Source organism: Mesoplodon mirus (assembly GCF_964341445.2).
Source record: "Mesoplodon mirus genome assembly, chromosome: 11".
Lineage (NCBI taxonomy): Eukaryota > Metazoa > Chordata > Mammalia > Artiodactyla > Ziphiidae > Mesoplodon > Mesoplodon mirus.
This window is the reverse complement of record NC_138987.1, coordinates 93,073,376-93,101,149: the sequence shown is the minus strand read 5'-3', so window position 1 is coordinate 93,101,149 and position 27,774 is coordinate 93,073,376. Positions and strand designations below refer to the sequence as shown.

The 27,774-nt window shown below is 44.5% G+C and overlaps 1 protein-coding gene and 1 long non-coding RNA gene across 3 annotated transcripts; one reads left to right on the top strand and one right to left on the bottom strand.

Annotated features, from left to right (window-relative positions):
- Positions 1-199: 199 nt before the first annotated feature.
- On the bottom strand, positions 200-23,515 carry HEBP1 (heme binding protein 1). Its single transcript, XM_082636517.1, has 4 exons — positions 23,362-23,515; positions 14,960-15,098; positions 13,048-13,228; positions 200-798 (listed from the first exon to the last, which is right to left on the bottom strand). Exons 1-4 carry the CDS (start codon positions 23,437-23,439, stop codon positions 621-623), a joined length of 576 nt encoding a protein of 191 aa, XP_082492643.1. The 5' UTR covers positions 23,440-23,515; the 3' UTR covers positions 200-620.
- Positions 2,297-5,418, top strand: LOC309812636. 2 transcript variants are annotated; one of them, XR_014295354.1, is made up of 3 exons: positions 2,297-2,458; positions 2,903-3,073; positions 4,471-5,418. It is a non-coding gene; the product is annotated as an uncharacterized lncRNA (long non-coding RNA). The 2 variants fall into 2 exon arrangements; XR_014295355.1 differs by having other exon boundaries at positions 2,900-3,073.
- Positions 23,516-27,774: the final 4,259 nt, after the last annotated feature.

The window sequence follows — 27,774 nt, the reverse complement described above, 5'->3', positions numbered from 1 at the left end:
CTGTGACACAGTCACAGTAAGTGTCTGTGGTTTAGAGACGATCAAGCACGTGGTGAATGTCCTCCTTCCCTGGGATCTTTGGGCTTCTATTCTGAAGGACTTTGGAACTGTAAACACAGGATTCCTGCGACAGTAAACACCATCAATAGTATCTATACACCTGTGGAATCTTGGAAAATAACTACACAGGATTCGTCTCAGCTGTTTAAGTCAAAGATCTTTATTTCCAGTTTCTTTTTAAAGAAAGCTCTTATAAGAATCAGAGATGAAAGATCACACGTAAATCACACTTCTTCCTCAATAACAAAAATACGGTTTCAATAATTTTTAAAAATCAGTTTTTAGGGATCCAGAGAGCTGGGAAAATGCTGCTGGGTTTTTCTGGTCTAGCACGGAATTTTCTAAGTCATTTAGAAGGAGGCATATGTATCGTGGGTACCTTATTTCCCTCCACGAGAACAAGAGTCTCAGGATCTGGAACGTGCTTATTTCAGGAAGTTGGCAGTGACTGATTGGCTCTGAAGGAAAGTCGGCCCTGCTGGAGCTGCACAGGGAACTTCATTTCCTCCTGGAGGAAGTGGGCACAGACGCAAGCATCCAGGGAGCTCTAGTTCAGCCAATTATTCATTGCTCTTTACCAGCCAGACCTCGTTGCGACGTCCGTAGGGCTTCATGGGAGGGTCATACCCAGTGCAGTAGTAGAAGTCACTCCGGCAGGTGGCTGTGCCCTCCAGGGTGGTGCGCAGCTGGGTGGCATGAGCTACGTAGTCAGTTTCCTTGGCATAACCGCCAAACTCCCTGAGGACACAGAGCAAGTCACTGGTTCAGACAGGACAGGGTCTCAGAGAGATGGGGGGATTTCAAAAGAGTCACTACTCTTATTACGACAAGCATGCTCTAGTTGGCAAGATTTCAGATCCGCCCCTTCCTACAGGGGTGGACTGGATCTCACTGAGCGTGAGCCTCGTTTGTAAAACAGGGACATGTTTCCTTTTTCTTCCCATCGGTTATGAGCATTAACTACAATCACGGATGTAAGAAACTCTAATGCAGGGCCTGAAACACACTACATTCGGCCCTCTGCATCGGGGGGTTCTGTACCCACAGATTCAACCAACTGCAGATTGAAAATATTTGGGGGAAAAAAAAAACATTCCAGAAAGTTCCAAAAAGCAAAACTTTAAATTTGCCATGTGCCATCAACTATTTACACAGCATTTACAGTAATAGGTATTATAAGTAATCTAGAGATGATTTAAAGTAGATGGAAGGACGTATGTAGATTATATGCAAATACTACACCACTTTAGATAAGGGACTCGAGCATCCTTGGATTTTGGTATCTGTGAGGGCCCTGGAACCAGTCTGGAACCGGTACTGTAGTCGCCTGTACTACAGGCGAGCTTCCCTTCCCTTTCTGAAATTTCGTGAAGAGATGGGAGGCTGACTTTTCCCAAAGCCATGCCCTTACCCTTTTCTCTAGCTTCCTCTGCTGCTCCAGTCACCTCTCTTCCCTGCCTCTCTGTCGCCAGCTGGCGGCAAGGAGAACCAAGGGAGTTAGGGTGGAGCTGGAGCTCATGTTTCTCCCACTGCAGAGCAGTTCTAAGGACAAGTAGCAGCTTTGTTAAAAAACAGAGCTACCTTGTGACCACCTAGAGGGCTGGGATAGAGAGGGTGGGAGGGAGACATAAGAGGGAGGAGATATGGGAATGTATGTATATGTATAGCTGATTCACTTTGTTATACAGCAGAAACTAACACACCATTGTAAAGCAATTATACTCCAATAAAGATGTTAAAAAACAAACAAACAAACAAAAACAGAGCTACCAAAGGCAGGGCCCCGAGGCAAGCTTTAAGTATGCCCCAGATAAAGAAATCACTTCTAATAAATCCCTTCTCCTGCTCAAATCAGGAAAGCCTTCTTTTTCTAGTAAGTAAAGATGATTTTTCCTAATCAGGCTTTTCTCTTGATGGCAGAAGGTGGAGACAGAGAAGCAATAAAGTTTGTCTTTTCACAACTATTATTCTCTCCTTACGTCACCTGCCTGCGCTCCAAAATTCATCCTGTTACCTATCCTAAATATAGCACTCTAAATCTGGGGCTGCATTACAATCTTTACTAGCGTCAAACACACCCCATTTCTAACGAGCTTTATGACTCAAAGGTCCGAATCTGCACCAAGCCAGGATTCGGCCAAATGCATTATTTTGGGTGGGGTTCTCTGACTCATGCTTTGCTCTTTTATACGCGGTTAGTCATGCTCGCTAAGCATTCAGCACGTTGGTTACAGGGTTACTGCTTTGAAAATACCCAGGATTTCATCTCTAAGGAGTAGGTTATTCTAATGTCTAGACAATGGCTACAGAACATGGACAGGGCTGAGACCAGTTTGGGAGACAGGAGGCTTGGTCCTTCAAGTCCATTGAAGAAAGATTATAAGGCAGATGGAGAAAGGTGAGTTCTAGCTTCATTGAGGCTCAAATGAGATAAAACGGGATTAGGAGGCAGAGGATGAATATTAAGGAAGGATTGTTCTGACAATAAAAGCCTGTAAGACACTGGGCTTATTTTCGAAGAATGTCTATAGATTGAGGACCACCTGTCTGAAACGAATCAGATGCTGGATGGGGGTGGGGTGATCAGGTGTGAAACGCCTCTGCAGCCCCCTCTCACGCTGCGATACGAAGCTGTTTTCTGTGTAAATCGATGATGTTGGCTCTTTAAGCTACTGGTTTCTACAAACGTCCAAAGGAGTGGTCCTCAAATATCTTCATTCATCAGTTGAGAGGCAAAAGGGCTAGCCGTGCGCTCACATCCTACCTCCGCCACCGTCTAGCTCATGGTCTTGGGCAAATGCTTGCATTTCTCTAACCTTCAGGTCCTTCCTCTGTTCAGTAGGAATGAGGGCATCCCTTTCAGAAGGCGGTTGTAAAGATCAAAGGAGAGAAAACCCTGCAAACTCCTCACTCAGCCTCCTGCCCATCACGTGGGAAACGCACGGCAAACAGTAGCTATTGTTGTTACTTTGCAATTTGCTCAGAACCGTCGTTCAGTTCCCTGACGCCCGAGGTGAGAGACATAATGGGGATGTAAAGTAAGATCCTGAACCGAGCAAGAGACCTTAAGGATGAACTGGCTCAATTAACAACCTCATCTTCTCAATGAGGCCGCCTCTAAAAATGCTTTCAGTCTTGTAACCACCCTCCCCTTCCCCATTCTTCCTTTCCCCTCCCTCCCTCCCTCCCTTCCTATCCTTTTCTTTCTTCAGAACTTCTCACCTTCGAACATACTATATAATTGATTCTAACATACTATATAAGTTATTCATTGTTTATGGTCTGAGGCCCCTGGTAGAATACAGGCCCCACGAGGGCAGGGATCTTTGTCACTCTTTGCCCACTGGTGTATTCTGAGCACCTATCACACATACTAGACCTCTTGGCTAAACGAACAGTCTGGGATAAATGACGGAAGTTGCTGTCTTCAGGTGGATAGACCTAAAGATGAGGGCAACGTCTGTTGGCCTCCATCTTCACTCACTCGTAGAATAAAATCTGAAGCACCTACTAAGGGCACAGTGGTGGGAATTCAAACAAAGTGCATGGACTGGGGCCATGTTGGAAACTGCCTTGAAGGTCACGCTAAGGACTCTGAGCCTGACCTTAGAGGCAAAGATGGACTCAGGAAGGGGTTTTAAAGTTAAGGGACTGCCGTGATCAGACTGTATTTTGGAGAGACCCCTCTGGGTGGGGGGGTGGGGGGATGAGGGGAAGGGAGTCACAGGAGGCCAGGAACAGCTGACGGAGTGACGGAGAGATGACGGAGGCCTGGACAAAGGCAAATGTGGGAGGTGAGCATGGGGCGGGGAGAGGCCAGGGCGGGGGTGGGGTGGAGGGAGTCAAGGATTCTCCAGGGCTTCCAGTTAAGTCTCTGAATGGAAACTGACACCGTCAACCAGAAGGGGGATTCGGGGCTGAAGAGTCCCTTTGGAGAGGAGGGGTCGGTGGGTTTTTCATCTGGTTTGGGGCATATTTCTATGAAGGTGCCTCGATGAAACGAATTCGTGCAACAATTATTGAGCCCCTAAGTGTGTGCTGGGCACTGCGAAACCTCCCTAGACTTGGGCAGGAACTGGAGTCAGAGATACGACCGGGCAAAGAGACGGGTCTAGCGACAGAAACTTGGGCGTCACCTGTGAGTAGGTGCTGGCTATGGTCACAGCGAAGAGGGAGATGAGGCCCACGTGGTGAGCATACAGAAAGTCAGCAGGCTGTTCTCAGAAATCCTAGTCCCCCGGTGCTGGGAGGAGGATGAGGACTCGGCAAAGGCCACTGAGAAGGACCCACCTGAGTCCAAGGAGACCCGGCAGAGAGTGATGCAGAGAATGTCATCATTCAGGGATTCTTAAATTCATTACCAGAAAAAAAAACAACAAAAAACCCTTGACTTTTTATATTTTTTCCCAGGCTAAGATGCTCATAATGAGGATGAAAATTTCCCTATTGCTTCATCAAGGAAGCATTCTACTGGGAAACGAGCAAAGCTCGATGAGCTGCGGAACAGATCACGTGTGCTCCCCGCTGCCAGTCTAACCAGCTGACCCAAACCCCCATCACAGAACTGCACGAACAAGCCAGAGAACCAAACCCTCCCAGGCGCAGAGCCCTAAGACGTGAAGGAGGCTCAGCTTCCACGCAGCACTCGGAGGATAACCATGCTGCCGCTCCAGTTCTCCAAGCCCACGGGCACATCTGAGTGTGAGTCAAGGAATGCTCCGTAAAGCAAAGCGCTCTGAGCTTCTCAAAGGAAAGCAACAGGAAGTCTATACATCATTTCTGCAAGCCTGTTAACAAGTGTCTAAGTCTCCCTCTTCAAAGCTGCTCACCACCAGGGCTCTGTAGTCAGAGCTCAGTATTCCCAAGAATTTGGTTACCATGGGAACCGAGGAAGGACACACATGCCCTGGATTCCAGAAATACAAAAGGAACTGTCTAAACAGGTCTGGAAGAGTTGGGGTTGGGGGGGGATGACGCAGGCGTCATTGAGGCGGGTTAACAGACGGAGACTTTGGTCCAAGGTCTGAAAAATCAGAACGTGTTATCTTTCAGGGAGTGCTTGGAGCAGGCACGCAGCGAGGAAGAGGAGAGATGGAATGACTCTGAGCCTGACCATCCGACGTGGCCTAGAACTTTCACAAGATAGTCTGCCACGCACATAGCCCTGTGCTAAGCAGGAGAAGCATAAGACGGAAGAGCTGATAATTCCACATCAACAGGAAAGAAGCTTAACCCCGTGTGGCATTTCATTCAATCAGATTGAACCAGGCTTATCGAGTTGAGCATCGCTCAGGCGGGAAACACACGCTCTCGAGAGCATAGAGTCCTAAAGACGATGGGGAAGACTTTCTACCTGGGCCAGGACAGAGACACACATAAAGATTAGGCAGGGCAGGAGAAAACACCAGAACGGAGGTACACACAGAACGTTCTGGGGGCAGGGAACAGGGAAGGATTGGTTTTGACTTAGAACATTTAGGGGAGGATGCTACGGACGTGATATCAAGCTGCTATCTCTTGAGCGTCTCTTCTGATGCCGGCAATGAACAACATGACAAAAATTCCTGCCCTCACAGAGCTTCCAGTGAGCAGAGGTTGGGGAAGGGCTGAGAGGAGCTGGGAGAGTGAGTAAAGGTCTGGGAGTGGATATCGTATGTGTGTGTGTTTGAGGCGGGGCTTGGGAGGTGTGGGTGGGATGCTCTGAGGCTAGGCAGACCCCTGGAGTGGGGCTGTGTTGTGGAGGACAGTACACACCACAACAAGGCATTTTACTAGGCTTCACTGCCTGGCCAAACATTTGGGGACCCAACCCAAAGTCCACCCATCTCCCTTCTTATTTTATTACTATCTTGGCCTTGGTCCCAAACCTCGGGCAGAGTCAGGCGAGGCCCACAGCCAGAGCCAAACAGCAGGGGGAAGTAGTGCGATCGGTCCTGTGCTTTAGGGCTGGCGGAGACAAAAGGACATCTCAGAAGAGGCACAGGTGGAGGGACGAGAAACACGAAGGAGGCCTCGGCAACGGTTCAGGCAAGAGGTGATGAGGACCGTGGCCGTGCGGATGGAGGGGAAGGCACAGCCAGGAGGTGACTAGGACTCGGCCAACACTGACGTGGAAGATGAAGGAGTCAGGATGGATGTGGACGGGATGGGTAGGACGGAGGGGCCTCTAGGAAGACAGAACACTGGGGGTCAGATGTGGGAAGGAATGTGAGTTCCATTCAGACGTTGACTTGGGAGCCACCCGAGGAGGCTTACCCGGCGATGCACTAGCCATGTTGATCTGGGTTCACCCACCTGCAAATAGTGACTGAAGCCCCTTCCAAGTACTAGACCAAAGGGACAACTGAGCAGCTGTGGGGGGGAGTGAATGGTGATGGATTAGGTTTTAGTTACAGAATCTTATCACTGGCGGGGCACTCAGAGGGGAAGGGGCTTAAATAGCAGAGGTACCCAATAAACATTTGTCAAATGCAGCCAAACTTGCCACTTGGGACAAACGTTGCGTGCCTAATTGTCGCACATCTGTTCAGATGGTATTTGAATTCCTCCAGGGCTAGGGCTTCAGCACCGCATCATCTGTCCATTTTACTCTGAGACACATTATGCCAGAATGTATGTATACATGTATCTATTTATTCACTTTATTCTATTTTTTGTTTTGGTTGTGCCGCACGGCATGTGGGATCTTAGCTCCCTGACCAGGGATCAAACCTGAGCCCCCTGCATGGGAAGTGGGGAGTCTTAGCCACTGGACTGCCAGGGAAGTCCCGAATCTATTTGTTTTTGAGTAGAAATAGGCTTCCCTATAATTTCAGTTCAGATACCACTTCTTATCTCTGGAATGACACTGTCCTGAAATATCTCGAGACATTTGCTTTTTGTCTGTTTTCCCCGCTACAATGTTTCTCCCACCTCAAGGGGCAGAAGCTTTGCTCGTTCCCTGCTATATTTTCAGCACCTAAAACGCTTCCTGGCACAGAGTAAATGAATGATGAAGATGTGATTTTTTTGAATGAATGAATGAATGCGTAAATGGCCTCGCCTTTGTCTTTGCATTGAGTCTGAGGAATGGTAAGACGCTTAAGGGAGCTGGATGGAGGTCAGGTAGGAGAGTTACTGATGGAAGGGTGACAGCTGAAGCTGAAGCTGTCGAGAGGGGCCGAGATCTTGAGAGAGGAGGGCAGGTGGCAAGGTCCAAGACTTTCATTCATTTACTTATTCACCAAGTTTTCTGTTTTTAATTAAAAAAATTTTTTAAAGAGCCCTCAAATCCCCCCTTTTGTTTTGTTTTATTTTTACTTTTTTTGGCCACGGGGCTTGTGGAATCTTAGTTCCCAGACGAGGGATTGAACCCGTGCCCTCGGCAGTGAAAGCGCGGAGTCGCAATCACTGGATCGCCAGGGAATTCCCCTTTTTCACCAACTTTTTTTTTTTTTTTTTTTCCAATCCACAAGCATTTATTTACTATTCTGAAAACTTCCACATAATTACAAATGGGACAATACTAGTAAAGTACTATTTGGATAAAGAAAAGACACAAGTGAGCACAACATAGTTTACAAACTTAGAATGAGGCACATTCAATTGGGTGCTAAGTCATAAAATATTCTTTTGCAATTTATGAAAAATATCCAACAGGCATGTAATATTCACCAACTTTTAACTGAGCACTTAGAAACCAGCCAAAGGCCCTGCCCGCAAGAACATTCTAGTGAGGGAGAGGACAGTAAATAAATGAACAAATAGGTATATAAAGCAGGTGACAGTAAGTGATGTGGAGAGAACTAAAGCTGAGTAAGGGGACAGAAAAGGAAGAGGAGCTATCTTCAATAGGATGGTCGGGTGAGGCCCCTGGAGGTTGACAGGAGAGCGCTTGCGTGTTGAGCAGGCCAAGTAGGCAAGGCTGTATTATGTCACCCATGGCCCAAACCTCCTGTGATACAGATGAACGTTGGAACCCTCTAGGAGCTTGGCCTGTAGTGGTCTGTAGCTCTCCTAGGCAGTAATATGGGAACACCATAGAGGCTTAGCAGTTGGACCCTTTCTTCCAAACTCCTCTTCCTCTAGGCCGAACTTCCCAAGCTGCTAGTGGCCTCAGTTGGGGCCTGGTCATTCAGAGAGAGAGAAGCAACATCGGCAGCCCTAGAGGTGTTGCCTCAGGGCCGACAAAGTGCCGTCACATGCACAACCTCACTGGACCCTCCCTAAACTGCGTCCTAATTTCTACTTTATACATGAGAAAACTGAAGCTCAGAAACCCAAAGTTATAAAACTCATAATTACTAGAGTTCAGGTTTGAACTCCAGTGTATCGGCAGTAGCTTGACTTTTTTGTTAACTCTAGTACAACTTGACCTACTTCTCAGAGGGTGGTGAAGTCAGGAAGAGAACAGGCTGGCATTCACTGAGTGTTTCCCTAACGTCTAGCAACATGCAGGCACTTGCGGATATTATATTTCATCCTCACAACAACCCCATGGGGCGCTACTCTTACCCCCATCTCACGGATGAGGACACTGAGTCACAGAGAGGCTCGGTGAGATGCCAAAGGTCCTCTGGCCATTAAGTGGTAGAGCTGAGCCTGGAGCACAGGTCACCCCGACAATGAGCTCCTTGTTTCCAACTCTTTCCTTTATACCCAGACATTTCATTAAGATCATGAAAGTCTCGTTAACACCATCGAAACTCTCCTGCTGTTGGTCTCTGTTGAATTGCACTGAGGAGGCTGAGCTCTAACCTAAGTGGCCTTCATAGAACACAGAGGGAGGACAGTGGTCTGGAATGAGGCCACTCATCGAAGTGTGAGGACAACTCTGTTGCCTCTTGTGAATACTGAGAAAACTCTGATCACGTTAATTTTTCATAGCCTTCTATTCATTTAAACAGTATTGGTAATACATACTGCTAATCAGTGGACATCCCTTCACAAGGTCATAAAAAAGGAAGACTGAGTTAAGGATGCACTGTGTATTTGAAACAGTACTTGTGCCTTCTATTATGTCATCCACTCTGCCTTCCACAGAAAGGTACTTTTAAACGCACACTTGACTGTGCAGTGACACCTAGTGGCTAGTGGAGGAATGAACAGAGGCTAACAGGATCAGATGCTAACAGGTTAAAAAAAATTCATTGAGCCAGGCTAGATGCCGTCTTTGTCACTCTCCTCTCTGTTTAGGTTGCAGTAAAGGAAACTTCGATAGACCTGGCTTGAATAGTAGCTTTTAAAGAGATTCCCTTTCCCACCATAAGGAACCAGGTTCCTTGGAGAAATGGCTAATTCCAGCTCTAGAGCAAGCAATGTCAAGATGTGCTTGAAATATCCTGTCCTACCAGAAACCAAGGAAGTTACTGAAGATTACCAGGGTCATGTCAAAAGGACCAAGAAACCAACTTGAAGAGGTTCCCACTGGCCAAAGATGGGACAGTTTGAGCATCAGTGAGAATAATAACTGCAAAGAACTGAAACACATCAATTATGTTTGAATTCATATGTTTATATCGGTACTCAAAAACCAGAGATCAACACTGCCTCCCCTTTGGAGGATGTTAAGAAATGAAATCATTATTCTGAAAACGGATAAAGAGAAGGCATCAAGCTAAAGAGAAGGTATCTGGCCTTTTTTCTACAACTCTATCTCAGGGAAACCAAATAGTAGATGAAGGGAAGTTTCTCTTTACCAAAGTACTCCGGCTAATAAATGAAGAAGGAAAAATAGAGAATATTATCATTTGACAACCTCTAAGGAAACGTGGCATCTGGGAAATGGTGATCTAAGGTCACTAATATCACAAAAACAGAGGCAAGCAAACATCATGAGCCCCTGATGGAGGTACACAACACCATCTTTGAAATATCCTTGCCCAAAACTCAAACTTGAATCTGATTATGCCTCTAGTTCTGACTACTAATTTCAGGCAATACAGGGGCAGAGAAACATGTTAAAATGCCACAGTAAGGAAACCAGCAAAATTCAGACTGTGGGAAACACTAGGATAAATGATCCATAAATGGCAAGGAAAAATGAAAACGTGTGGTGGTGAGAAATCAACAGATAAAATAAAAGCTTAAAAGATGTACCAACCAATTGCAATGGATGCATCTTATTTGGATCCAGATTCAAACAAACTGTAGGAACAAATTATGAGCTAGTAGGAGAAAACTGAACACTGGATATTTAAAATTATTATAACAGTAATGAATTGTTAAAATTTTAGGAATAATAAGATATTATTTTTGTATTTTTAAAAAGTCTTCAGTAGTCACAATGAAATATTTATGAATGAAATAATATAATGCCTGGAATTTGCCTAAAAATAATTTAGGGTCGGGACCAGGTTGAAGTTGTGAGGATACACATGACACAAAATTGGGCTTGAGTTAATTCTCATTAAAGATGAGTGATGGGTACGTAGGGTTTCATTTTCTTATTCTATCTTTCTATAAGTTTGAAAATTTCCCTACTAAAAAGTTAAAGGCAAAAGAAAAAAATGGGACCAAGTTATTATCCTGGGTTTGGAAAAAGAAATGATTAGAAACTAGTCCATTCTGCTTGAAGTCTTATGTGACCTGATTTAATCATGTCAACCTCATTTCTTATGAAATAAGAAGGGACAAAGGGAAATAATTACTGAAACCTACTACAGGTCATACACATTAAGCAGTTTATAAATAGCATCTCAGTAAATACTGAAAGATAGTCTCTAACAATAATACTGTGAGGTAGATTATATTATGAGCACTTACAAGATGGGAAAACCAAGTCTTATAGAGGCTGAGTAACTTCCCAAGCATCATCCAGGATTCAAACTAGAATATACTTGTTCATCATATTACACCAGGCTGCCTCCCAAGACGCAGGAAAGAGGATGGAGACGACAGAGTGGGAAGTTAGGATGAGACAGCTGAGACACCTGGGGCTCAAGATTTAAGGAGGTGCTCACTCTCAGGGCCAACCCTACATACACTTGGACAACTGTGAGACAGTGTCTCCTTAAATTTTGCACAACAGGTGTGCCCGCTTCCTCACCCTAGTCCCAGCTCTGGGAATAGATAGTCTAGGTATCTTTAAATAGAGTTTGCTTTCTCTGCAGCCTCTGCCGTGAAGGCTGGAAAGCCTGAATGAGGGCTGGAGCAGAAGAGGTGGAGGCTCCTGTCACACAGGAGGATTTTAACAACTGGGGAGTCACTGATTATCTAGAAGAGACCCGGCTTCTGCAGGGAGGTTGAGGCCTAAAGAATAAAATCACGCAACCACTTGCACCTGCTATTCTCTAAAGTCAAGGGAACTGGACCCCAAGTAAAGCCCTGGAAACAGGAGTAGAATAATAGGAGGCGCATGTGCTCTGCTGAATGGCCCACAGACCATGAATAACTAAGGCGGTAGCAGTCTGGCTCTGGCAAACGCTCCCTGCCCTTCTGGCATTCAAGGGGAGTGTGGGGTAAAAGTGAAGTATCTCTAGCCCTTTATGCTCCCCAGATATTCATGACCCCAAACTACAGATTGACTTAGATATTCTCTGAATCTCCCAGAACCCTGCTGTGGCTAATGTAGATGTTCAGCTTAAGCTGAGGGGATGTTCTCTATATCCAGGGATCGAACGCGTGTCAGATTAAAAAGTGGGCAGAGGATGTGAATAGACATTTTTCCAAAAAAGATATACAAATGGCCAAGAGGTACATGAAAAGGTGCTCAACGTCACTAATCAGCAGGGAAATGAAAATCGAAGCCACATGAGATGCCACCTCACACTTGTTAGAATGGCTATTATGAAAAAAGACAAGAAGTAACAAGTGCTGGTGAGGATGAGGAGAAAACGGAATCCTTATGCACTGCTGGTGGGAATGTATATTGGTGCAGCCACTGTGGAAAACGGTATGGAAGTTCCTCACAAAATTAAAAATAGAACAACCATATGATCTAGCAATTCCACTTATGAGTATATATCTGAAGGAAATGAAATCACTAGCTTGAAGAGGTATCAGCACCCCTGTGTTCACTGCAGCATTATTTACCATAGCCAAGGTGTAGAAATGACGTAAGGGTCCATAGACAGATGAATGGATAAAGAAGATGTGGTACATACATACAATGGAATATCATTTAGCCATAAAAAGAAGGAAATCTTGCCATTTGCAGCAACATGGCTGGACTGTGAAAGCATCATGCTAAATGAAATAAGTCAGAGAAAGGGAAATACTGTATAATCTCACTCATACGTGGAATTAAAAAAAACAACAACTGAACTCACAGATACAGAGAACAGATTGGTGATTGCCGGAGGGTGGGGAGGTGGAGGGTGGGAGATCTAGCTAAGGGTGGTCAAAAGGTAGAAACATCCAGCTATAAGACAAATTAGTTCTGGGGATGTAATGTACAGCAGTGACCACAGTTAACAATATTGTATATTGTATCGTATATTTGAAAGTTACTAAGAGAGTGGATCTTAAAATTTCTCATGGGGACTTCCCTGGTAGCGCACTGGTTAAGAATCCACCTGCCAATGCAGGGGACACGGGTTCGAGCCCTGGTCCGGGAAGATCCCACATGCCGGGGAGCAACTAAGCCTGTGCGCCACAACTACTGAGCCTGTGCTCTAGAGCCCGTGCTCCGCAACAAGAGAAGCCACCGCAATGAGAAGGCCGCGCATCGCAATAAAGAGTAGCCCCTGCTCGTCGCAACTAGAGAAAGCCCGCGTGCAGCAACGAAGACCTAATGCAGCCACATAAATTAAATAAATAAATAAATTTGTAAAAAAAAAAAATTTCTCATCTCAGGAAAAAAATTTGTAACTTTGTTTAATGAAGGATGTTAACTAAATGGTGGTAATCATTTCATAAGATAAACATATATCAAAGCATTATGCTGTATTTTAAACGAATGCAATATTATATGTCAATTCCATCTCAAAACTGGAAAAAGAAAGTGCAAATGCTCACTGCAGATGATTCAAGTGCTACCCGTGTATGCCTAAAGAATCGTTTCCTTACGTGGAATAGACAGTGATGCCTTCCCTGTCTTCGATCTTAACGCTGTCATCGCTGGGAGCTGGTGGGTTGCTTTGAAACTCATTTGGAATCCGGAACCAGACTTTTAATTTCTTCTGTAGGGACCCATCGGCACTGGGGAACACGGCAAAGGAAATAGGAACCGTCATCCCCATCCCGATTCCTGAAAACACAAAACCCCACAGAGGGACGTGGCTGTTAGAGACAGAACCTACTCAGGCCCATGGACCATCTGCTGGTCTCATTCTTCTTCCAAGACAATATTTGTTGTTCTTGAAATTTATAATAAGTATTTCAGGCATTAAAACATATCATCAGACACAGACAAAACACCTCTTATTTGTATATATTGGAGGTAAGAGCATAGTGATTCAACTCGTCTGGAAAAAACTATTTGGTAATATATATTTAAGACTGTAAATATATCAGTATCTAATTACTTCCTATCTAATTGTTGATTTTAATGAAATAATCCAAAATAGGGAAAAGGCTATAGGTAATAGGATTTTCCTTGCAGCAGAATTTATAATTGTGAAAAATTGGGATTCATATAAACGTTCAAAATAGGAATATGTCTAAGTAAATTATAGGCACGTGATGCAATTTGACTTATCCACTAATAGTTATGCTTAGGACTATTTAACTACAGTGTAAAATAATCATGAAATAAGTAACAGAAGCAGGATGTATTGCACAAACACTATGATTACATTTTAAAAACCTATTAAAAAGCCCTAAAAATTACATTTGAAGATGACAGTGATTATATTAGAAAAGATGGATTAGGGGTGCTGTTTTGTTATTTTCAAAAAATTTTTAATGAGTTTATAATTTTTACACATATTTTCTTCTAAAGAAAATGTTATGACAGTGCTAAGAAGGAAAAGATTTCTTCTTGACCTCCTACTGGTCAACTTATATCCAAAGCCTGATTACTTTGGTCCTAGTAAATGTTACTAAGGTTAATACTAGTTTCTAACTTTCTCAATTATCAGCTTGAGATATATCCTAAAAATTCAACACATTGTCTCTTTCTTCACCTTGTGTTCTGACCCATTTTGGGTTTGCACTGATTCCAAAGTGCAGGACAAATTAGCTAAAGAGTTAAATTCGTACTTAAATATGGTTTACATGCTAATAGGCACACTGAAACTTCAGGCCTCTCATTTTAAAAACAGGGAGGCAGCCAGCACAGACTGCCAAGTCTTTTTATTTATTTATTTGTTTGTTTGTTTATTATTTTTAGGCCATGCCATGCGGCTTGTAGGATCTTAGTTCCCCGACCAGGGATCGAACCTGGGCCCCTGGCAGTGAGAGCGCTGAGTCCTAACCACTGGACCGCCAGGGAATTCCCACGGACTGCCAAGACTAAGAGGGGAGCAGCCTAAGAATTCTCAGGCTCTTTATTTGCCAGAACAGAGCCATAATCATCATTCACTGATCTTCAGTATCCCCACACAATCTGAGCTACCAGGGGGCTGACTCTGGAGATTGCCAGCCTGGGGGCAGAGGTCTCATGTCAGAAGCTGGCCTTGTTCTGTGGCCTGGCTTATCATGGGCACACCTTACCCAGTCCACCAATCCAAAGACATGATAAGCACTGTAGGGTTAAAAAATAACAAATAAACAAACAATCAGCGTTGTATCTCCACACCTGGAAGAGAAGCATGAACTCAGCGCTACTGAGCGGGGATCCCACAAAGTCGGGGAAGGCTGGCATGAAGTCAGTGGGTCTTCCCAGAGCCTCCCTGCCCACGGAGCACAGCAAGTTCGCGTGCCACCGAAACAGGTAGTGACAGGTGCCTTGTGGCCCCTCCCTGTGTTTTCCATCGAGGACGTGAGACTATGCAGCCCTGGCCTATGAGACCAGAGCCAATCCTTCAGGGATACTCACCCTTGTCATTGGTGCCTCCCACATACTTGACGACTTTGGGCATTGCTTCCCGTAGAGCCTCATCCACAGGCTTATCAGTCACTTCCACTGTGGCAAACTTCCCACCTTCACAGGCCCTCTCCTCATAGGAGACCTCTCCCTAGAGGCAGAGAATATGCAGCGCTTGAGAGATATAAAGTAGCAACCTGTGATGACTCTAGAAACAGTGAAAGTCCAGTTACCAGAGGCACACACTGCTAAGGAACTTTCCATAAAGAGCCCAACTCTGGTGACAGGGAAGAGACAGGCCAGAGTATGAAGGGCCATGACAAACAGATTCTGAGATGTCTTACAGATGTAGAGACAGCATAAAAATCTTCATATAATCAATATTCACAGAGAAATAATAGGAGATATTACAACCCAAACCAACAAGAACATCCCCAGAATGCTATAAAAATAGACCGTTCTGAGATCAAAGGGCTCTGGGAAATTAAAAATATAACAGACAGGAAAAATTCAGTGGAAAGGCTAGAAGAGAAAATTGAAGGAAATATTCTGGAAAGTCAAGTAAAAAGGCCAAGAAGTAGAAAATAGAAAAGAAAATCAAAGGATCAAGCCAAGAGATCCAACCTCTGAATAAGAGGAGACCCAGGAAAAGAGAAGAGAAAATTGAGAAGGAGGAAACAAAGAAATACAGCAACAATCCCACAAAACTCTATGGCCCCAAGATTAGCCTCAATCTAGTAGAAGGGCTGCAATTCAAGAAGCATCAGAGTAGTTCTTTTCACACTGTACTCCCAGATGCAATTCCTCTTCCCAATCTGTCTCACTAAGTCACACCCCCCATGCCCCTCAATGACCAGCTGCACTGTCACTTCCCCCCCAAACCCTTCCTCCTTGGCAGCGATCCCCTCTCTGTGTTGAGTCTCTGTCCTAAGGTCATTACCCTTTCCCTATAGACCCACACAGCTCTCTTTCACTCCTCTTACTCCTCCTCATCATTTGATGTCTGATATGAAAAAATTTTGTATTCCTGAACATACTGTAAGGCAGCGCTTTCAAACTTAAAAAAAACCCACAATCCATAACAAGAAATACATTTTTACACCACACCCTATCATGAACATACACGTTTGAAGCAAAGCTTCACAAAATAACACTTCACCCTTATGGACTGGATGCATTATGATACATGTCTTTTCTTTTTTTGTCAAATTGAAGTATAGTTGATTTACAATGTTGTGTTAGTAGAGCAAAGTGATTCAGAAATTATATATATATATATATATATATATATATATATATATATTTCTTTTTCAGATTCTGTTCCCTTATAAGTTATTACAAAATATTGGGTATAGTTCCCTGTGCTATATAGTAGGTCCTTGTTGGTTATCTATTTAATACATATAGTAGTGTGTATATGTTAATCCCAAACTCCTAATTTATCCCTCCCCCCACCTTACCCTTTGGTAATCATAAGTTTGTTTTCCATGCCCGTGGATCTATTTCTGTTTTGTATATAAGTTCATTTGTATCATTTTTTAAAGATTCCACATATAAGCGATATCATATGATATATATCTTTGTCTGACTTACTTCACTTAGTATGATAATCTCTAGGTCCATTCACATTGCTGCAAATGGCATTGTTTCATTCTTTTTTATGGCTGAGTAACGTTCCATCGTGTATATACACTACACCTTATTTATCCATTCAACTGTCGATGGATATTTAGGTTGCTTCCATGTCTTGGCTATTGTAAATAGTGCTGCAGTGAACATTGGGGTGCATGTGTCTTTTCGAATTATGTTTTTTTCTGGATATATGCCCAGCAGTAGGATTTCAGGATCACATAGTGGCTTTATTTTTAGTTTTTAAAGGAACCACCATACTGTTCTCCATAGCAACATGCCTTTTCTTTCTATCCTGTTTATTTCTATTCTGCTCTACTCAAGTGAATTTTAGTCTAGTCCACTAAAAGAAAAAAAACCTTGATCTATATTAATTTTACTATCTGGTAATGGAACACCAGTACAGTTTGAAAAATCTGCTAGACGTTCTTTTTGGACAGAAACTATATCCCAGAGCTTTACATGTTAGATGCTCAAAAGATATTTATTTATTGATTAAGGAGGTGCCTCTCTTACTAATGATTATAAAAAATAGACACATGATAGAGGACCTGGCTGTCCCGGGCTGGTCAAACAGGCCTTCCTACAACATCTTAGACTGAAGATTCAACTTCCAAGGGGATATAATGAATCTCTAGAGGAGGGTAGGACTGTGAGTGGCCTATACAGTCTGAAAAAGTACACTTAATATTATAATTGTATACCTAGAATGCAAAAACACCTATTGTTTTTGTAATGCAAAATTGAAGGAGAGTAGTGAGAAAGGGGTCAGGGAAATCTGAACATAAACCCTGAGCGCCAATTTCATATACTTCCCTCCACATGGGGCAGGGGAAATTGCACCAGACCAAGAATCGAGAGGCCACAAACTGGCCTTGACTTTGCGGTACTGTGCCTACTAATTCTGAGGACTGCTATGAGGCCCTCCCCTTAGTGAGTCTGACACTTCCAAAGAGCCTTCAGTAGCAAATTGTGTTACGTAAACCTGGGGTATTTTGCTCTTTCTGGCCCTGTCTGTCATAGCAGAGACCAGACCCAGCCTTCTTTGGAGGTCCCACTGAGTCTTGCCACTTAAAATGTTTTAAATTCCAGAAATGTCACTCTGTGAGTCACAGAATTTCAGCCTGAAAGAGGTTTCAAGGTTCACCCAATCAAACTAATTTTACCAAAGAGGAAATGAAGAACCAGAGAGACTGAGTTGCCCAAGACCACACAGCTGCTGAGTGAAGCTGGAACCAGAATTCAAATCCCCAAACTCTGGTCTAATGCTTGTCACAACGCTCTATGCTCCACAGGGGATGAACTGGGTATTTTTTTAACCTCTTTCTGTAGCTACTGAGGTAGTTAGTTCTGACAGACATTTGTAGGTTCGTGTCACACTCAGAACAGGGCCATCAAAAGCCATTCAATGCAGCCCCTTCTCTTACAAATGAAGAAACCAATGACCAATTCTCACGGGAGAAAGAGCTGGCTGGCTCTCTCCTTGTTTTCTTTCCTTCCTTTATTCATTCAACCAACAACTAAAGAGATGAAAGACATGGTCCCTGACATCAGGAGGCATGGTCTAATAGAAGTAGCCAGGAAAACAGGTTATAATCTGACGACATGTTTAAGGGGAAAGGTGCTCCAGGGCAGTGTGGGAGCATGGAAGAGGACCACCTAGGTTAGTTTGGGGGACATGGGTGTCTGTTTACAAGTTGGGGTAGGCCAAGCTGAATTTGAGGTGCTTACAGATCATCCAACTGGGCATTCAGTCACCGATGCATTGATTCATCGAATAAACATCTACTGAAAACCTCTGCCAGGTGCTACAGATTTGGAGCTTAATATGATACGGGCAGTCTCGTTGGATGGTGAGAAGAATTACATAATTATTATATGATGTAGTAAATGCTCTGATAGTTTAGGGAGGGCAATTTCAGGTAGCGGGCACCCTAGGGGTAAAAGCAAAGAGCTGAAGAACATGATGATGATGGTGAAAAATATAAGTAGTTCACTGCCCCTGGAGCAAGAACTGTCCAGCAGGGCATGGCAAGAAAGGAGGCCAGAGACTCTGGCAGGGGTCAGATTTCCAAAGATCTCAAGGCTCTCACAGGGAGTTGGATTTTGGAACCATTAGTCCAGTGATGGTGATCTGACAGCAAGTCCATTTCATCTACCCCAAATTAGTTCAACCTACTTTTGTAATCTAAATATAGGGTTTTGCAGGTGTGTCTGAGTCTTGAGTGAGCATGTTCTCAGCTTGTTCCCCGAGGCAGAAAAGTCCACGGCCAGAAAGGAACGGCTGCAGAGAGAGGAATCCAGGTTGATCCAGGGAGCCCAGCCCCCATGACAAGTCTACCATCCTTTAAGGCTGAGCTCAACTCTACCTCTCCTTCCTGAATGATCCTGCTTTCCCACGAACTTCAAAGACAGGTGACACTAGAGCTGGAAGGGCGCTTACAAATCCACTGGTTTATCTGTCTCCTGTTACAGATGAGCGAACTGTCCATTGTACAGTTGGGCACAAGGGTCTGGACTCAGCAGGGGCCTGGATCAGTTAGGATGCATCAGCATAAGGGGCAACCAAAGCTGTGAATGAGGCTGTGTTGCCCAGGGAACATACACAGAACATTCTATATAAATTAATCATGTTAATTAATCCCCCGACTAAACGCTGTCATTCACCAAGTTCTTAACTTATCTGTGATGGTCCAGGCACCACTGAGCTTCTTCCTACTTTGCCGGCCATACCCAGAGCACCTCCTCACTGGCCTTCTGCTATTTCCTTCAACGCCACGGTCATTCCTGCCTCAGGGCCTCCGTACCTGCCTCTTCCTCTGCCTGGGGGATTCCTTTCCTGTCTCTGCCCAATGAATCCCCAGTCACCCAACAGGTCGCAACCTAAAAGTCACTTCCTCAGAGAGGATCCCAGTTTAAAACAGGTTCCCCATATTTTTATAGGCCCTTGTATTTTCACAACATAGTATATTGTAATTATAATTACAATGGAATTATAATGGAATATAATTACAATGGAATTATAATGGAATATAATTACATGGAAATTGTAACAGAATAATAGTGTGTTTAATCTCCAACTGCAATCGTAAGCCCCATGGGGTCAGGGACTGTCTGTATTGTGTACCGCTGTATCTCCCAGCATCTAAGACCACGTCTTACACACATATATAGTAGGCCCTCTATAAGGATTTGTGGGAAAGGAGGCCGTGGAGTGAAGCCTGGCTTTAATGAAAGGAATATGGTAGTCATAGCTGGCTGGAGAGATGAGAACCTAGCCTAACTATATATATCCATCCTGGAGGAAGGTTGCGCCACATTGTCTGAAGGTGGTTCTCCAACAGGTACTGCCTGTTTTCATAGCACCTATGTCTGTAACTTCTCATTTGAACCACTGGATCACTATGAAAATTTAGCGCTGAGAGATGGATATTATCCAACTATTCTGATTTTCCAGGGAGCTGAATTTAAATAGAGTTCTATTTCTGCAGAAAATAAAGCACCTACGTTAACACGGTTAGCACATGTGATTCTTCAAATTTAACATCTTGAGTGCATTTCCTTGTTACGGGTAACAAAATAATGGCCTTCCCTCACCCCACATTCAGCTAGCTTGTGCTCCCACGTCAGTAACTAGATGAGGATTTCAGCCAGTGGCCACAAATAGCAGTTTTCAACATTCAGTGGGAACCCTGGTCAAGTTCAAGTCCCAGACAGAGATGTTGCAAGAATGCCTCTTGCTATGAGATTTGCAAGGTCCTCTGCAAGGCTGTTTTTTTTCTCTGGCCACCTGCTGTGGTTGGCATACATGCTGATTTGGGAAGCCAGCTTTCTCACTATAAGAAAACAACAATAATTATTATAATAATGATCAACCTAACTGAGTACTTTCTATGTGTCACGTATTATTTTAAACACCCCTGTGAAGAAGTAAGTGTTTTTATCTTCATTTTCGGATGAAAACAAGAGGTTAAGTAACGTGCCCAAGATACAGTGGCAAGAGGTGGGGTAAGGATTCCAAGCCAGGCAGTGGGGTCCTAATCAGTGTGCACAGGCTGAAAACAAATCCCATAAAGATGTCCATTACTAATATCAGTCCTGTTCTCAGTACCCACAAGACCCACCCAACCCCACACAGAGAGCTATGCATCCTCCTCTCTCCCCAAGAAACGCAGAAGGACCTGATAAGGTCCGCAGCAGCCTGGGCCTCCCCACTGGGTGCCTGGAATCAGCTCTGAACATCTGGTTGAGCCTGACTTTGAGCTGCATGGGGCACCCTGTGTAATATATTCATTCACCCAGGAAAGTGAACAACGGTTTCTGACCCAGACTCTTTCCAGCAAGAGAGAGATCATTTCAGAAAGAGGCTCTCTTCACAATAACAAAACCCCAAATTTGTATATTTTTTTAAAAAAGATGACAAGAATCTTCGACTGTTTAATTAATTGTCAATTAAGGCACTGTCATTCTCATCTTACAGCTGAGGGATTTCAGGGTTCAGAGTGGTTGAGAGGTTAAGTAACTTAACCCAAATTACCTGGAAAACTAAGGGAAAGCGAACAATCAAGTGCTAGGTATTTTGTTGAACAATTTATAATTGGTTTTCTCCTTTAAATGTCAAAACAATGTTATAAGACGTGGATTATTATTTTCTCTCGTGATTAGCGTCAGAGAGGTTAAGTGAGCTGTGACCACGAAGCTAGTAAGAGTGGAGCTGAAATGAGTTCCCACATAACAATATTACTACATTTGTAGGGCGTATTAGTTTACAAATCATTTTCATGTTTCTTAATTTAATATTTCTAGCAACTCTGGGAGTGGATGGGGAAGATATTTTGATACCCTTTCTACAGTTGCAGGAACTGAGGTTCATTCAGGTTAAATGATTTGCTTCAGCCTGGTAACAATATCCTGTATGGCTCCATATTCTTATCAAATGTTGAGGGAAGATACTGATCAGGGAGCCGCATTTATCCCTGGAGACACCAAATCAGTGGCAGGTGACACTGTACTATAAGGGGCTAACAGAAAACCAAACGACTGGAGTATCCCGCGTACCGCAAAAAAAAAACCTGACACAGTTGTCCTACTTAAAACCGTAGCCTCACCCCTAACACTCTCTAGTCCCTCCTCCCCTGCTTTATTTTTTTAAATTTTTATTGATTTATTTATTTATTTTGCGGTACGCGGGCCTCTCACTGTTGTGGCCTCTCCCGTTGTGGAGCACAGGCTCCGGACGCACAGGCTCCGTGGCCATGGCTCACAGGCCCAGCCGCTCTGCGGCATGTGGGATCTTCCCGGACCGGGGCACGAGCCTGTGTCCCCCGCATCGGCAGGCGGACTCTCAACCACTGCGCCACCAGGGAAGCCCCCCTGCTTTATTTTTGATCACAGCACTGATCACCACCTGATACATGAAATACTTGACTTCCTTGTTCATTAGTCACTAAAAAAGAAGTTCCATGAGGAAAGGGATTTTTGCCAGTTTTGTCCACTGCTTTATCCCCGTTGCCTATAAGAGTACCTGGCCCACTCAACAGTTATTTGTTGAATGAATAAATTTTAAATTTAGAGATTTCACATGAAGAGTCTGGATTGCTGGTTTTCCTTAAAAACCCAGCAACCCTGGTTCACATCACTGCATGACAACTGCCTGGAATTACCGTTTGCAGATGGGGACTTGACTTCTCTGTCTCCAACTTGCCTCAGTTCGCACCCTGCCTTATAGTTTGTCACTCACTTTCATTATGTGCCTGACTGCTTGTAGGCACCTGAATAGGTCACCTTTGATCAGGGCTAAAGTGCTTATTCTACGTAAGGCTAAGGAAACAGATATAGACAGATGAAGTAACAGGCCTCTGGCTATAGCTGCTTGAAGAGTCCAGACTCTAGTTGACGGCTTTTGTGTGATGATCAATGTAATGGGTACCTGATTTTGGCCCCCCAGACAACACGGTCCTTTAATAGATGAAGCACTGGGCAGGGAGCTGAGTATACAGCCGCGAGGTGCGCAAAGTACCTGTCCACAAGGAGATGATCGTCTAGTGGCAGATTTCTTGTTTCCAGGGGGCAGTCCAATTTGCCTGGGTGAGCACTAATGTTAATTTGGGGGAAAACTGCAATGATGCCCTCCTCACTCATCCTGTATTCTAGGCGTCCAACTCCCACAGGCCAACAAGCCATTTGACAGCTCTGGGCCTTTGCACGGGCTCTTCTTGTTTCTGTGCATTCCTGCACACCCCGGAGGCCTAGCTGACGGCACTTCCTCTGCGCAGGCCCCACTATCACCCTTTGGCTGAACGGACTGCTCCTTCCCCTGCGCTCCCGGCCTTGAACAGTTATCTCCTTCGCAGCGCAGATCTTGTTCTTTTATATTCAGTTCTCCACCAAGGACAGTTTGGGAGTTTCTCAAGGACAAGCACTTTTCCAGTCTTTCCTGCAACCGAAGGCCTCTCAGCGAACAAATATTCATCAAGTTTGGAATGTTTAAATGGACGAATGCATTCAAGAGGCGCAGTCCATCTCGGTAAGCTGGGATTCTCCCCTCAAACCCATCCTGCCTCTGTCTCCCCTCCTCCCAGCAGAGCCCTTCGCCCCGCTGCACCCGACCTCCTACTCCCCTCCTTCCCAGTCCAAGCGCTGGGCATCGGAGGGCCGTGGTCAGGGCAGACGCCAGAACGCACAGTCCCGGGCACGTTCCTGCCCCACCTGTCCACGCTCCAGCCGCGAACAGGGTGCGGTGGGCGCGGCCCCCCTTCCGGTCCCCGGCAGCCCTGTGGGCCTACCTTGCCCCCTTTGCTCAGGATCTGCCAAGGCCAAGTCTCTACGCTCCCAAACAGCGAGTTCTTGATTACGCCCAACATGGTGTCGCCGCGGCGCTCTGGATGCGCGGGTAGAAGCTGGGTGGCAGCTGCGGCTGGTGTCAGCTGGTCTACCCGGAGTGGGGGGGGCGGGCGGGGCGTGACGGATGGGCGTGGCGAGCGGGGAGGGTGTAGCGTGACGAATAGGCGAGGCGAGCGGGGGTGGGGGTGGGCGGGACGCCTCGGGCTCCGCCCCTCGGAACGCGCTCGGGGAGGTGGGACTCGGCGGGAGGGGCGGAGCAGGGGCCGCGCTCTGCCTCTTCCCGACCGCCTGCCAGGGGCGCGGAGCGGTGGGTGAGTTGGTCGACCTCTGCTCGCCCTGCCTCCAGTACTGACTCTGACCTCTTCCCTGGGGGCCTGAAACAGATGCGCCCCGGTGTGAGATTTAGGCAGCGGTGGTGAACACCCCTCTCCCCACCCTCCCAGACTGTCCCCCGCCGTGTCCTCTCTCAGGTACCTGGGCGCTAAACTGCAGAACTTTCGGATTCCTCGCGTGCTTTGCCCGGCCTCCACCCTCAGGCCCTGTCCCCAGGCAGGTGTTATATCAGGTTCACAGGCTTTGTAGCCGCCGCCCTTAGGGACCCCTGGCTGCTGCATCTCCACCGACGATGTCCTATTTTGCCCTCCGCCCCTGCCACCTCTCATCCAGACGATTGAAAAAGCATCTTAACTAGTTTTCGACTTAGTACTTTCTTTCTCCAGCCCGTTTTCATCACAGATTCTACGTTAATTTCCCAAATCACTGCTTTGCTCATTCACTTCTTCTGTTCAAAACCTTCTAACCAATTTTATTACCATTTATTGAGTGTCTGCACTCCCTGCCAAATACTTTACAAATATTCCCTCTCCTCCTCACAGCACAAAATGTAAGTATTTTATAGTCATTTTACACAGGAGGAACCGAAACTCAAAATAATTATGACTTTCCCAGTAAAGTGACTTTAAAAGAATAAAGTGACTTTCCCAAGGTCAAAAACCAGTGTGAGGTTTGGTCAGGATTTGAATCTGTGACTGTGGTTCAGTGTCCATCATGCTTTTGTTGCACCCCTGTCACCCAGACTTTTACAGATCTCCATACACCCTCTGAATTCTGCCACTGTGCCACGCTGACGCCTCCACCAGGACGTCCTCCCCTTCTAACTCACCCCTTGAAATTCGACTTCTCTGAAAATACAACTTTCACTGTGTTTCCAGGAACAATGTGCTCTTTCTGTCTGAACTCATTGTACCATTTTGTTTATTCAAATGTTCTGGCCACATGAGGGTTCTTTTTGCACATTTCCCCACTGGTTACACTGTCATCTGAATTTGTTAAACTAACTGTTAGCCTAATTTGTGCAGGCTGCTCTGACCCAACGCTGAGGAACCTCTTGCTGTGCCTGCCTCTTGGGAAAGAAGACCTTGAACCTGAGCCAGACAGTAGGAATCAATAATGGTGATGCTGATGACCTCCAGTTTTGTGGTAACAGATATTAACTTTATTACCTATGGGTAAAACGATTTACTTTTTGGCAAATATTTGTTGATTGCTATTAAAGAAATGGCCATTTAATTATTTTATATTTTCTTGGCTCTTACATATGAGGCTATTGATTATAAGAGGCATGTTATTTTATGTGCTATTAAGATAGAAAACAACTGCTAACAAGTAAACTGTGATGTTCAATTGATTTTACAGCATCCACAGATATTAAAATATGAAGTAGCATGCAGCTTACAATTCATGAGAAACTATGTTGCTTTGTAAGTGTCCCTGAGTATTTTTGCTGCTCATAGGTATGTCCCTTTATTACAGACGAAGCTCTTAATAGGGCAAAGATCTATTTTTCTTTAGCCTTTTCCTATCTCACCACACCCAGGGGTTGCTTAACAACTGTTGAATGATTAACAAAACTGTTCTTGATATTAGAGCTAATCATCTATTTTAGTTACTAAACTAGGTACAATGAAATGGGCCTAATTCTCCCTGGGGTCACGTAGCAAAAGCATTTGGAAATCAGAGGACATCTGGTCAGAAGATTACAGGCCTCAGTTTCTACACCTGCAAAGTTGGGGTAATAATGTCACCACACAGTGCTGCAGAGTAGATTAAAAGAGCCTGTCAGGCACTTAAAAGCACTGTGTACACTGTTAAGGGCTAGACTCTCTCCCTCCCTCCCCTGGTTGGGTTGGTTCTGCTACCAAGAACTGAACCCAACTACTTCAAGAGCATGGCATAAATGCAGCATTTTAAAGCACAGATTATTAGGTATTTTCCTTTATCTAAAGACTTTGATGTGGTATGAGACACTTTCCTTTGCAATTTATTAGGTATTATGATTGAATAATGTTCAGTGTGTGTGTGTGTGTGTGTACACGCGCATGTGTGCTGTAGGCACATGTATGTATGTATCTGTAGACAGATGTATGTATTTTTGCAATAGTTTTAGTAAAAATATTATTACGATGAAGCAGAATTTGGTAGGAGACAAATAATGACTTACACTTATTGAGGGCTGGGTATGAGCTGGTAAGCATCATAAGTGCTCTATTTGCTTTATCACATTTAACCTTCACAGTAAGCCTAGGAGGAAGGTACTATTATTTCCCCAACATTGAAGATTAGGAAATTGGGACTTAGAGAGGGTAGGTTATCTACCTAAGAGCAGGCAGCTAGTAACAAGCCTGTGCTTTTACTCAACGCTTCTCTCACTGCCTAGAGCTGTCAGGGCAGGAAGTTGAACTCCAACTTTCAAATCACCAAGTGCTGAAAACGGTGGGAAAAAAGACACCAGAGGACTTTACAGTTAATCAGAGCAGCTGCTGCAACTCTTGTATTTGTTTCCTTGGAAATGATACCCAGGGAAAGAGATCAGTTCAAAAGATCAGGGTTGAATGAAATAGTGCCATTTGCAGAGATGTGGATGGACCTAGAGATTGTCATACAGAGTGAAATAAGTCAGAGAAAAACAAATATCGTATAATATCGCTTATATGTGAAATCTAGAAAAATGGTACAGGTGGACTTACTTGCAAAGCAGAAATAGAGTCACAGATGTAGAGAACAAACTTACAGTTACCAAAGGGGGAAGGGAAGGATGGGATGAACTGGGAGATTGGGATTGACCTATATACACTACTGTGTATAAAACAGATGACTACAGAGAACCCCCCCCCCCAAAAAAAGAAGACCAGAGTTGATGTCTGCAACAGAATGCACTCCAAATATGGAGCTTGAGGGGAGGAACTTTCAGAAGCAGAGCTTACCTAGCCTGAGAGTGAAGTCACAGAAGTCGTAATATTTATGTGTAAAGCAGAATAAAGCAGAACTCTGTCCATAAAGCTGCATACATGTCAGTTGTCTACGAAAATTTTACAAGGGGAAGAAAGCAAGACCGTGATGATCTTCCCATGGGAAGAGATGCTCAGGGGTGAATGTCATAAGGAGAGAGAGGGAATTCAGCTGCTGAGGAGAGAGGAAGATTTTGAGGCAAGAGACTGGAAAGGGAAGCTTTCCTTTATGATACACAAGACAATTGCCTCCTCTGTCTCTGTGGGAAATGTTCATCAAACCGACATACTTTCTCAAGGCAATGGGGTTGTATGGGGCCAAGTTGAGACTGGCCTTAAGAGGAGATAAAATGAGCAAAGAAGATTCAACCACTTTGGGGTTACATTTCGTTGACCTTGATTTTTACCTTTATTCTTCCTTTGAGTTAAAACTCAAAAATAGGCTATCTACTGAGGTGGTGCCATTTTATACAGTCTTTCCCCCTAAATAAGACTGAGTAATGAAACCTTGTTCTTCCATTTTTGTCTGTTATTGCGATCAGGCCTGATGAGCCATTTCCCTTTTGGTCTCCCCCCTTTCAGAATGGGTTTTAATTTACTGTTTTAAAAATCACTCACACATTAAAAAATTGGCATTTTAGTTGCCCATTTTTATTCATGATGGGTAGGATGCATTGGGAGATTGGGATTGACCTGTATACACTACTATGTATAAAACAGATAACTAATGAGAACCTACTGTATAGCACAGGGAACTCTATTCGGTGCTCTGTGGTGACCTAGATGGGAAGGAAATCCAAACAAGAGGGGATATATGTATACGTATGGCTGATTCACTTGACAGCAGAAACTGACACAGCAGTGTAAAGCAACTATACTCTAATAAAAAAAACCCAAAAAACAAACAAAAAAATTCTCGATGAATATGTTAACAACACCGCCATTAACATCAATGCAATGAAAGTAGACGCTGACCTTCGGCGTCTTTACTATGTGACAATTATAACTTAGTTTTCCCCAAGAGAAAATGTGCTGCTGCTCTGAATGTGCTGGTAAACCAAGTCTCTG

Bases quoted from the DNA above. Each gene is read 5' to 3' on its own strand.
- HEBP1 (XM_082636517.1), bottom strand. From the start codon at position 23,439: ATGTTGGGCGTAATCAAGAACTCGCTGTTTGGGAGCGTAGAGACTTGG. The intron at 15,099-23,361 runs GTAGGCCCACAG...CTCTGCCTCTAG, and splicing joins TCCTGAGCAAAGGGGGCAAG to GGAGAGGTCTCCTATGAGGA. The intron at 13,229-14,959 runs GTGAGTATCCCT...TTGTGTTTTCAG, and splicing joins GGGAGGCACCAATGACAAGG to GAATCGGGATGGGGATGACG.